The 12970-nt window shown below is 39.5% G+C and overlaps 1 protein-coding gene across 1 annotated transcript; it reads right to left on the reverse strand.

Annotated features, from left to right (window-relative positions):
* Positions 1-838: 838 nt before the first annotated feature.
* Positions 839-12436, reverse strand: LOC139639787 (autotaxin-like; the record flags this gene model as incomplete). Its single annotated transcript, XM_071513938.1, has 9 exons — positions 839-978; positions 3784-3844; positions 5831-6003; positions 6854-6941; positions 8310-8388; positions 9744-9871; positions 10140-10171; positions 11305-11430; positions 12328-12436. Coding segments are annotated over 9 exons (936 nt in total), but the record flags the coding sequence as incomplete, so codon positions are not given.
* Positions 12437-12970: the final 534 nt, after the last annotated feature.

Genomic DNA, 12970 nt, shown 5'->3' on the forward strand with positions numbered 1-12970 from the left:
CATGCCTGTGTGTGTGTGTGTATGTGTGCATGTGTGCGTGTGTGTGTGTGTCAGTATTTACTCATGTGTGTATGCGTGTGTGTGTGTGTGTGTGCGATGCGTGACCAGCTGCACCTCATAAAACTGGAGTTTGTGTGTTTGCGTAAACATGTGTTAAACACGCGTGTTGGGAGCCTGAGAGACGAGGCTGTGTGTGTTTATTGGTGTTTATGTTTCTGCTCGGATGTTTGGATGTTTGGATGTTTGGATGTTTGGATGTTTGGGTGTTTGGATGTTTGGATGTTTGGATGTTTGGGTGTTTGGATGTTTGGATGTTTGGGTGTTTGGATGTTTTGGGTCGTGTTCCGCCTCACACACGCTTCCCGCAAACACAAACACGTATGTTGTTGACGTGTTGTGGCTTTAGTTTTCACAGCAGACACCAGAGTAAATAAAACCCAGAGAGTCGTGACTTTGTTCCCTTCTAATGTTTTCTAAGGGTTTTTATTCATCTTGTCAAAGTTCAAGTTTTCCTTTTCACTTCGTTCTCTGTAAGCATTTCAGTACAGCTGAGCATCGGCAGTGAAAGCAGTTTAGCAGAAGAGGAAGCAGTTTGCAAAATGTGTGGAAAAAAGTATTCATGGTTCCAATAAAGTGTTGGACTTCACCTGAGGACGGCCTGGACAAAATGCTGCATGTCTTCTATTTAAAGTGTTATGATAGCAAACATGAGAAACCGTACATATGACAGTTTTTTCACTCGTTTTGTAGATATTTTGGGGAAAATTGAAGTGGTGAAAATGTTTTTGGCATTCAGAATAAATGTACAGTGTGTGTGTGTGTGTGTGTGTGTGTGTACCTGTGGGGGCAGTGTGTATGAGGTCCACAGCGGCATGGCCAGCTCCTTGCTGTACCCGCTGATGAACTCCACATGGTGCAGCAGGCTGAACCGGGTGTCGAACATCACCGCCGGCCGGCCGAACGGCAGCTGGGTGGAGTCTGGAGCACAGCGGGCGGACAGGAGAGTTAAAGCTCTGTGAGACTCTGGCAGAGTCTTGGGTTGTGTCTCTTCCAGTGGTGGAAAGTAACTAAGTACATTTACTCAAGTACTGTACTTAAGTACAATTTTGAGATACTTGTACTTTACTTATATTTCCATTTGATGCTACTCTATACTTCCACTCCACTACATTTCAGAGGGAAATATTGTACTTTCTACTCCACTACAATTATTTGACAGCTTTAGTTACTTTTCAGATGGAGATTTGACACAATGGATAATATAACAAGCTTTTAAAATACAACACATTGTTAAAGATGAAACCAGTGGTTTCCAACCTTTTTGGCTTTTGACGTCTTACAAAAAGCAGTGTGTAGTCGGGTCACATTTCAGATGTCTATGAGTTGTTAACAGCTCCACCAAATAGTGATTTTTCCCTCTAAACCTCACATGGTTTCATTTCAATAAATGTTCAAATGATCCAATATTTCAGCAAAAATCAAAGATTAGAGAAAAAGTCCAAAAACTGAAAACAGATTTGTGTATCAGAACTTTGTTTTTTCTTCTTTCCTCTCCCAGTAATCATCTCACGACCCCTCAGATTTATCTGGTGACCCTTTGGAGGGGCCCGACCCCTAGGTTGGGAACCACTGGACTAAACTAGCTAACTGTATATAAAGTAGTTCAAACTAGCTCCACCTCCAGCAGCTACAACAGCAACATGCTGCTTACACACTGATGCTTCAGTATTAATAATCTAATGATGTCATATATAATAAAATATCAGTCAGAGGGACCAAACCACTACTTTTACTTTAATACTTTAACTACATTTTGCTGCTAATACTCATGTACTTTTACTTAAGTAAGATTTTTAATGCAGGACTTTTACTTGTAATGGAGTATTTTTACATTGCTGTATTGGTACTTTTACTTAAGTAAAGGATCAGAGTACTTCTTCCACCACTGGTCTCTTCCTCCATAATATAGGAGACTGGAGAATTGTGGGTTTTTTTCTCTCTCCATTCACTGCCATTGTCTAGAGGAACAGTCTGAAAATCACTTCTAGCACATAAAGGAACGCCGACAAAGCAGATTCTGCTTTGTCAGCATAAACCTTTCAGCTAACAAGTGGAACACCGAAATCCGGTCAGAGGAAACTTATGCCGATGGAACAATGAAAAATAATATGTTTATTAATAATTGTAAATAGGAGAAAAAAGTGAGAGACTTGTTTTTTATATATTGGCAGAATCTGCTTTGTCAAAGTCTTGTCTGCTAAAGGAGTTTCAAGACTTTCCTGCCTCACTCTCAGTTTCACACATTTCAGCTCCAAAGGCTAAAAAATCCTTGTTCTCAAGCCAAAAAAAAACAAAAGCCAAAGCAATTTTATTATTCCAGTATTCAGCATGGTGATGTATTCGCTCTTCACTAGACGTCTCTGTTGGGTTTCTGCTCTAATTAGCTAGCTTACGCGTCTCTATTGTCAAAATAGAGCTTCAATATTAGTGTCTGTTACACTGTGACCTGCTGGTGTTGCTGCAGTTCCTACCGGTCGCCAACAGAGGTCGATAAAGGTCACAGATTACTTGCTGCCTCTTTAACGAAAGCCAGAGGGAAACTGGAATGATGCCTCAATTAGTGCAATAATACTGAGTCAGTGAAGTGATCAGTTTGAGAAAACACCCAAACTGGCAACCACAGCTGAGCCGAGTTAAGTCTGATGTGGGGGATAAAACAGGCTGGGAAAACCAAAATCAACTGCTCTTCTTTTTCAGGTACTTGATAGAAATTCAAATACACAGTGGTGCAGGTCTGACGTCAGTTTAAAAGTGTTTTTTTTTTTGTTTTTTTTTTACTTTTTATTGCATGCTTCTGTAAGAAATAAAATGAATACTGTGTGTTTTTAATGAATAACATACTCTGTCCTTTGTGTCCTTTGTCCTGCAGAGTAGAGTGTTTTTTTCTTCCTTACATACCATAATGATGTAATTAGTGCATGTACGTGTGCATGTCCACTATATATGGTTATGTGTGGTTTTGAGTGTTTTTATAAGGTGGACAATAGTTTATGCTATTCATACGTGTGTTTCCATGTGTCCCATATTAGGTGAGGTTTTTGGCTTTAAGTCAAGAAACCCAAACTGTGGGTTTGTCTTTGAGCCAAGAAATCTGAACTGTGGGTTTGTCTTTAAGTCAAGAAATCTGAACTGTGGGTTTGTCTTTAAGTCAAGAAATCTGAACTGTGGGTTTGTCTTTAAGTCAAGAAATCTGAACTGTGGGTTTGTCTTTGTGCCGAGATTTACGATTTTGTTTACTCTTATCTATATAAGTGAATCCTCTCCACTCCTCCCCACTCCTCACTTCTTTGTTGCTTGTCTGGAACACTGAACTGAACCATGCATGTCTGAATAAAGAATCCACGGAAGACTCTTGACCCTTTGCTCATTCATTTTGACCCACAAAGGGTGAAGTTTATTTTTCCCCTACACTTCCGACACCGCTGCTCTACTTTTGCTGCATCTCCAAGAGGAAATATCTGGGGCATCAGGTTCCGTTCTCTCTTCAGAAGTTACAGAAGCTTTCTGGTTGGAGAGGAATTTGGTCTAATTTGATCCTCCTGTCTACAATTGAAGACAGACCGGTCTGCAGCACTAATGCAGGGCAGATGAGGGATACACACACGGAGGAGGATTTCCACAACGGCTCGCATGCATGGAACAAATTTCTTAATCGTTGCCCGCTGCACTTTTCACTGACTGTATTATTATCCATGAAGAGACTCCAGCAGAAGAGAGACCTACTGTAAGCGTAGCCTCCGTCTGGAGCCGGGCTGAAGGCCTCGACGGTCTCCTCCACTTTGTTCTGCAACACAAAGACACAAAATACAGTTTCACACAAATCTCACTAAGGGCTTTCATCAGTCATGAAGCAGCGATCACTGTGCTTCTGTTAGCAGTTCATACGTAGACTAATACTGGCCAGTCAGTCTACAGCAGCAGTCACTTAGAACAGTGGTTCTCAACCTGGGGACCGGGGACCACCAGAGGTCCTTGAGGGGGCTCCAGGGGGTCCCCAGCAAATTGATGAATTGTTAAACTTCTGCATTATTTCATTTTTTCATTTACAAGAAGTTAACACAATTAGAGAATGTAGAAGAATGACTGTTTTGATCATAGTTTCTCTGTTATCTCTCTACCTACAATACAGATAGTCATGGAGTTCTGGACAAAATCATATCTAACAATAAAAATATCCTCAGATTTGGGTCTGAGAGACAAAATCTCATCAAATGGGGGTCTGTGGTTCTAATGTAGACAAAATTAGGGTCCTTGATATGAAAAAGGTTGAGAATCACTGACTTATAACACTGTGGAAGCAGATTATGGAAAACTACGCTGCTCCCTGATGCTGAGGCAGGATCCATCGAAACAAAAATACCTAGTGTGACTAATTAACATTTTATTGAATTGTCCTGTCACCATCCAATTCCTTTCCTTTTTTCTTTTTCACTATATTTCGCATGATCCTTATGTTTCCTTTCCTTTTTATTTCCTTTATTTTTCTTTACTTTCTTTTTTACTTATTTGTATATTTGTATATTCATATATATTAGTATTATTTTGCTATTTTTTGTTATTTTGCTATTTTTTGTATTTTGTATATATTTTGTTAATATTTTGCTATTTTTTGTATTTTGCTATTTTTTGTATTTTGTATATATTTTGTTAATATTTTGCTATTTTTTGTTATTTTGCTATTTTTTGTATTTTGTATATATTTTGTTAATATTTTGCTATTTTTTGTATTTTGCTATTTTTTGTATTTTGTATATATTTTGTTAATATTTTGCTATTTTTTGTTATTTTGCTATTTTTTGTATTTTGTATATATTTTGTTCATATTTTGCTATTTTTTGTATTTTGCTATATTTTGTTAATATATTCCTTATACTGTAAACTTCTTTGCTTATCATGTCGCTTTATGCACCAACCACACCAAGTCACTTTCCTTGTATGTGCAAACATACTTGGCATAATAAAGAATTCTGATTCTGATTCTGATATATACATATACATAAATTGTTATAAGGACAAAGGTTCTGCACACTTAGATCCATGCAAGTTTCTTTAATAAGAAACCTGCATGGATCAAAGTGTGCAGAACCTTCTTCCTTAATACTGTTCTTCGGTCTTCTAGCACCTTAGTGCATTCAATAGTCATGAGTGTGGTGATTTTCTCAAAGAATGTAAAATTGTTCTAAAAGAGTAGAGCTGCAACGATTAATCGATTAATCGATTAGTTGTCAACTATTAAATTAATCGCCAACTATTTTGATAATCGATTAATCGGTTTGAGTAATTTTTTAAGAAAAATAAGTCAAAATTCTCTGATTCCAGCTTCTTAAATGTGAATATTTTCTGGTTTCTTTCCTCCTCTATGACAGTAAACTGAATATCTTTGGGTTGTGGACAAAACAAGACATTTGAGGACGTCATCTTGGGCTTTGGGAAACACTGATCCACATTTTCACCATTCTCTGACATTTTAGGGATCAAATTACTAATCTATTAATCGAGAAAATAATCGACAATGAAAATAATCGTTAGTTGCAGCCCTATAAAAGAGCAATGTATCATTGTATACAGACATCTGTTGAAACGCTCAAATAAAGATAATTTAAAGGAAGAATTTGCATATTTTAAATACTTTTGTCATGAAATTCCTCCTTTGTGTTTTTCTCTTCTGTGATATTTTTTCATGACAGAGCAGCGTTGTTTCTACAGTCGTCTGAATTCGATCTGATGTTTGGGACGATAACCCTCTGCGACGTCTCTGTCCTCCGCTCACCTCGTCATCGCAGCTGCAGCCGAGGTCGTGGGTCACGGCGGCGTCCGGGTCAGACGCCGGCGACGGTGATGTCACTTCCTGCGGCATGCTGGGCCGGTGGGGCGGCTCCCTCAGCATGTCGTTCAGCGTGCCGTGAGTCCCGTTGTTAGGAGCCGGCTTCAGACCCAACAAGTCTGACAGGAGGGAGGAGGGAGGAGGAGGAGGGAGAGGAGGGGGGGGGGGGGGGGGGGAGGAGGAGGAGGGAGGAGGGAGGAGGGAGGAGGAGGGGGAGGGGAGGGAGGAGAGGAGAGGAGGGGGAGAGGAGGGGGAGAGGAGAGGAGGGAGGAGGAGGAAGAGAGGAAGGAGGATGAGAGGAGGGAGGAGGAGAAGGAGAAGGAGGAGGAGGAGGGGGAGGAAGGAGGAAGAAGATGAAAAGTGATTTAAAAATTATTTAAAAAATGATCGGGTCTAATTGGTCACAGGTCTTTTCGGTTTCGGGTCCTGATATTCCTGGGTTGGGTTTGGGTCCGGTCCCCTTATTCAGTTCTGTGTTTTTTGAAAATAGCTGGGTTTTATTTGGTCCGGGTCTCAATTTTTGGGCCCGGGAAGACCTCTGTTCTGTACCTGGGCTTTGGAAAGACAAATTTCTCCTTCAGCAGATCCACATAGTAAAAAATAAGTGATCAGACAGTTGAGAAATCAATTTAAAATTCCTTTGAAAATGTAAATCTTTGCACCAGGTTCTCTAACAGTTTGACTCGAAGATGTAAAAAAAAGGTTTTGGAACTTTCTTAACTAAAAATGTCGACCTGTTCTTTACAGGCCCAATCCTGCTGAAACACTGTCACTTCATTATTGATTTACATTTTGATAAATTGAGGGTAAAAACTTTTTTCCCCTCTCATATCAATGATAGAAGGTCAAGGGAATGCAAGGCCAAAACAGTGTGTGATAACAAAACATGAATTTTACAGAAGTACTTTGAGACTTTGTATATTGGTAATATTAATTTCTAGACTTAGAAGAAAATAAAAGTATTCTCACCACACATGACGTTGTATAATTCTATATTTTCAAACGCTGGCACTTTTTTCTGGAACTTGAAGTTCGGTCCATGGCCCATGAAGATCGTCTGCATGAAGAGAGAAAAAACATCAAAAACAGTAACACACTGTTGTATTCAAATATTTAATAAATCTTTTATTCTTAGTTGATAATAATGAAATAATAATAATTAGCCTAAATGTTATTCCACTAAGCAATTACACCGATAGTTCTTGAACAGCCGTTAAACAAAGTGGCTGCTAAGCAACACATAAGAAGCGGTGTGAGTAGAGGGATTTTCGGTTGGCCCATTAATATTTAAATTAACTGTTAAGCGCAGTTTAACACAGGTGAGTGTTTATCAGGTATTTTATAATAACTTAACGATGACTCAGCCAATCAGAACTGAGGACTGTGTAAAACACGTTCAAAACATCCTTCTGGTTAGTGTTGGTCAGGAGCCGTAAAAGATTTTATTTTCAAGCTTTACGAAATGCAATAATCCAGTTACAATAATCCAGTAACTAAACAGTAACTAAACAAGTATGGTGTAACACAGGAGAGAAGAGGAGACTAGAGTGCAGAGGAGTAGAGAAACAAGGAACACAACACAACACAACACAACAACACAACACAACAACACAACACAACACAACACAACACAACAACACAACACAACACAACACAACACACACAACAACACAACACAACACAACAACACAACACAACACAACACAACACAACAACACAACAACACAACACAACACAACAACACAACACAACACAACACAACACAACAACACAACACAACACAACACAACAACACAACACAACACAACAACACAACACAACACAACACAACAACACAACACAACACAACAACACAACACAACACAACACAACACAACAACACAACACAACACAACACAACACAACAACACGACACAACACAACACAACACAACAACACAACAACACAACACAACACAACAACACAACACAACACAACACAACACAACAACACAACAACACAACACAACACAACACAACAACACAACACAACACAACAACACAACACAACACAACACAACAACACAACACAACACAACAACACAACACAACACAACACAACAACACAACACAACACAACAACACAACACAACACAACACAACAACACAACACAACACAACAACACAACACAACACAACAACACGACACAACACAACACAACACAACAACACAACAACACAACACAACACAACAACACAACACAACACAACACAACACAACAACACAACAACACAACACAACACAACACAACAACACAACACAACACAACAACACAACACAACACAACACAACAACACAACACAACACAACAACACAACACAACACAACACAACAACACAACACAACACAACAACACAACACAACACAACACAACACAACACAATACCCTCATGCTGGTGATCTTGTTGTCGAAGCCGTGGTCACCAAAGAAGCCGCACCTTGTCCTCTTTATTTCTGGCATTTTCCTGAAACAAATATCTCATGTGTAAGTCGCTTTGGATAAAAGCGTCTGCCAAATGTGAAATTGTAAATTGTAAATTGTAAATATGAAAATAAAAAGTTTTTCCAACAGCCTCTGCGCACTTTGATTTGAAATAATAGAATATTATAAGTTCTATATGTTTTTGTGATGGAACAGAAAAAGAGGCTGTACTGCGGTTTACAGGGAGTGTTTCCCCCTAATGTTTCTCTAGTTGAAGTGTGAAGGAATCTGAGAGAGAATTTGAACAGTTTGACATTAAAATCCCCAAATCTTATATATCATTGCTGTCGGGTGGAAACCTTGAATCTCCAAGATGTCAACTTCTCAGGAACTGAAAAGAACACGGCCTCGGTTTTAGCTTGACGACTGCATTTTCCAGTCAATCCAGCTAACACTTTAGCATTCACTATGTTGAGTGATAGTGGGCTACATGCTAATGCTTTAGCATTCACTATGTTGAGTGATAGTGGGTTACATGCTAACGCTTTAGCACACACTATGTTGAGTGATAGTAAGCCACTACCATTATCAAAAACATGAAGAATTTGGGAATCCTCAAACCAAGCAATAAGACATGATTATATTACCTGTCACTCCCTGAGGATGTAGACTAACCTCCTTACAGAAATTAGCTTAAGGCCCTTAAAACGTCTCTAACAACAAAAATTACCAACCAATGTGCCACTCAATTTTCTCTACTTAAGGAATAAGACCTTCCTAATTGCAGTAATTAGTCAACTGAGCTTATATGGTGTCATTTTTGATTTAAGAATGTCTAAAGTCTAATTGCCTTCCTGTGAGCCACTTTCTCTGTTTCCTCCCTGAGGAAGAAAACCTGTCTAATTAGCCTACATCAAGGCATCAGCTGCCAACAGAAGACTGTGAAGTGAATATGAGTGTGAAGCAGGACTTTGCTTAAGAAGAGAAAACATTCAACAAACATTCAGCAAACATAAAGCTGCTACATGTAGCATTTTAAAACACCAATATATCTTTTTTTCAATTAATTGTGATTGTAATTACTGTAAACAAAGGAGACCATGATCAAGACGATTGGTTGCATCTATCTCACTCCAGTAGTACTGTTAGTGCCAGTGTTTCTCCACATTACAGTAAGACTACATTTCCCATAAGCCCCAGCAGATTTCCCTCCAAATCCACCAGGTGAGGAGAAACAATGGAGGATGCAGAGTAGAGGCTGATAGAGGCTGAGAGGCTGACACTGATGGTCTGCTTTGTTTACAGTAATTATACTAATGTCTCAAAATGAATGTGGTGATGATGTATTGATTTTGAAATGCTACATGTAGCAGATTTAATCAACCAGATATTGATTACCTGGCGATGTGCCACTTCCTCTCCATCAGCAGATGGACGTCTTCTATCCTGCGGTTGTTGGCGTAGTGAAGCCTCTTGGGCAGATGCTGCTTCAGGTAGGGCTTGAAGTGCTGCGTCGGCATTTTACACTGAAACAACAACATGGAGCGAAAAGAGGTGAACGACCCGACCTCACACACACACACACACACACACACACACAGGCACACGCACACACACAGGCACACTGTACTGGACACAGAGAACTGACAGGAAAAACTCTGATGACCCAGATTTTTTTTGCTTTTGCTTTAAACATATATACATATTGTGTGTGTGTGTGTGTGTGTGTGTGTGTGTGTGTGTGTGTGTGTGTGTGTGTGTGTGTGTGTGTGTGTGTTTTCTTCGAGTACTTACGGTAAGGTTTGCAACCACAATCTTTGGGTCATCTGGAAAAGGGGAAACATAATGTTATGATGTAATCTGCAAGATCCTCTTTCATTAGAAATGCTGACATCGATCTGTCAGCTTCTTTACTGCTGAAATCAGCAAAATCTGCTGTAGAACCCTGAAACTGACATGTATCAGCAGGACAGACTGTTTCTACTGCAGAGAGAAGATGTTTGAACAACCTTGCTGTGAATTGTAAAGCTGTAATGGTTTAGTGAACAAGTGCAAAGAGGTGGTGAGCAGGTGACCAGCAATAAAAAAGTTAATTTCCAACATGCTTTAGATCCATTTTGGAGAAAAACATCATTGCATACAGTTTGTTTTTCAGCATCTATGTGGAAGTAGAATAGAATAGAATAGAATGATCTTTATTGTCATTATACTCAGGTACAATGAAATTTCGCCTGGCTTCTCTCGGTGTAGTTAAAAATAAAACAAATAAATAAAAGCAGTAGTAATAGCAGCATAATGTTACGAAAGACTTGTGCAAGTACAACTTAAAAATAAAAGGCACTAGTTAAATTAAATGGTGGCAGTCTCTGAGGGTGGAGGTGTGTATGTGACAGTCTTTGATATGTGTGTGTGTGTGTGTGTGTGTGTGTGTGTGTGTGTGTGTGTGTGTGTGTGTGTCACAGTCCTTGATGTGTGTATGGAAGGTCCAGTCTGTAAAAGTTTGTAAAACATTTTGTCATCTTAGGACTTAAAGGAAAAATCCACCCTAAAACCCTTTAACAGTGTTAAAAACAGCTATTGCTGATGTACTTTGCATTTCTGGGTCCATTTAGCTGTTTGGTTCATATTCTCTGAAGGTATGTAAGAGACTAATTATATATATAGGTCCAAAATCGCCAAATGTATCCTTTAACTGCATGTTTTCTGCTTTTCTGCTGTGCTGTTGCCTCCTCAGAGGAATCGTAAAAAAAAAAATACAGTATATATCTCCTTTTTTCACTTTTTTATGCCACCAGAAGGAATCGTACATGAGTCCACTGTTTGAGAACCTGAGTTCTGTATCATGCTGTAATGCTGCATGTCTCTTCAGTTGTAGAAAACAGAGTTAACAGGTTTCTGCATCATTACAGCGACACAGAAGCAGGGTGGCAGCAGCAGATCCAGGATCAGCCTTACTTACACGTGGTGGAGCGGGGGTCCTGCGGCCGGATCCTGCCCAGGGAGCCGGGGATCAGAGAGATCTCGTCTATATTGAGCGGATAGCTGCTGAGGAACTCTGTCCGGTCGCAGTGCGCCTCCTCCATACCTGGGAAACACAAACCACAACTATCAATCATCAGATCGTATATCGTGGTTTCCACAGTTAGTAATCGCAGAGTTTGGAGATATTGAAACGTGATTAAATTTAATTCCAAGAACATCCACGGTAGTTGAAAACAGAACAAGACGTTGGTATAAAATGCCAAAACTGCAATAAAACAATTACGTTCTCCAAATCATCAAGACTAATAAACATTCATTAATAATCCCGATCACAAGTAATAGCAAAACAATCAGGATTGAAAATTGTACTATTTGTTGTTTTGCTAAAGCTGTATTTAGAAGAAATGGCGCATCTGAAACGGGCCAATCAGAACATGATCGGTCTGTGATGTAGAAGCTGACCTAACTGGAGTCAACCAATCATTTTACGCTTGGGGCGGGGGGGGGGGGGGGGGCAGCAAATATTTCTAAATCCTTTTCACGTGAAAAGACTTAATAGGTGTGTTTCTTAGACTAAAGGTAATGATATAAAATTGTAGGGAAAAGCAAACTATCCGACCCCTTTAATATGAGGTTTCTCTTAACTGTTCAAATTAAATATTTTTGCTCAAACTTATCCAGAGCAACAAACAGTGAGGTCAAAAGTAGAATGAACTTACATTTCTCGATCACCGGTGTTATTAACAACAACAATAATGAGAAGCGCAAAGGTCACAACACACTTAGAACAGATGGAACAAACAACGCCGTGTAAGTTGAATGATCATGTGTGCAAAATTAAATCAAATCGACTTGACTGGAGGGACGTGGCTATAAAGAAGCAGCTTTTTTTTGCAGCTTTAGCGGTGGTTCAGAAGTGGTTCAGAAGTGGTTCAGAAGTGGTTCAGAAGTGGGTCAGAAGTGGTTCAGAAGTGGTTCAGAAGTGGATCAGAAGTGGTACCGTGGTCTCCGACGATGATGACGTTCACACAGCGGTGCAGGTTCATCTGCTTCAGGCCGTTCATCAGGTGGCCGATGATGTTGTCGATCTCCTTCAGAGGATTATCCAGCTGAGGGGCGGACAGACAGGGAGAGCTAGACTATGATTATGTAAGATTATGTAATAAAACATAAAATTCTACTTAAAACCTTAAGTTCTCTTTTCTACCCTCACACACACACACACACACACACACACACATACATCATCACAATTTTTCACACATTCATCTCTCTCTCTCTCTCTTAGCACTGTTTCTATGTCGTAACCAAACTTCTCTCACACACTATCATTCTCTTTCTTGTCTTCTCTCTCTCTTCCCTCTTTCTCTCTCTCTCTCTCTCAATTTCAATTCAATTTCAATTCAAGGTGCTTTATTGGCATGACAGTTCACAAACAAACAATATTGCCAAAGCATGTAACAAGAGATTAATCATCAATTAAATTATTAAAATTAAAAAAAATTAAGTAACAGAAAAATAATTCCATCCCCTCCCATGTAGTATTGTGTGTGCATGTGTGTGTGTGTGTGTGTGTGTGTGTGTGTGTGTGTGTGTGTGTGTGTGTGTGTGTGTGTGTGTGGTGTTGTGTGTATGTGTGTGTG

This window comes from Centroberyx affinis, unplaced genomic scaffold (genome assembly GCF_046629955.1).
Source record: "Centroberyx affinis isolate AG114_WGS23_722 - 3 ecotype Tasmania unplaced genomic scaffold, CSIRO-AGI_Caff_v1 ptg007704l_1, whole genome shotgun sequence".
Lineage (NCBI taxonomy): Eukaryota > Metazoa > Chordata > Actinopteri > Beryciformes > Berycidae > Centroberyx > Centroberyx affinis.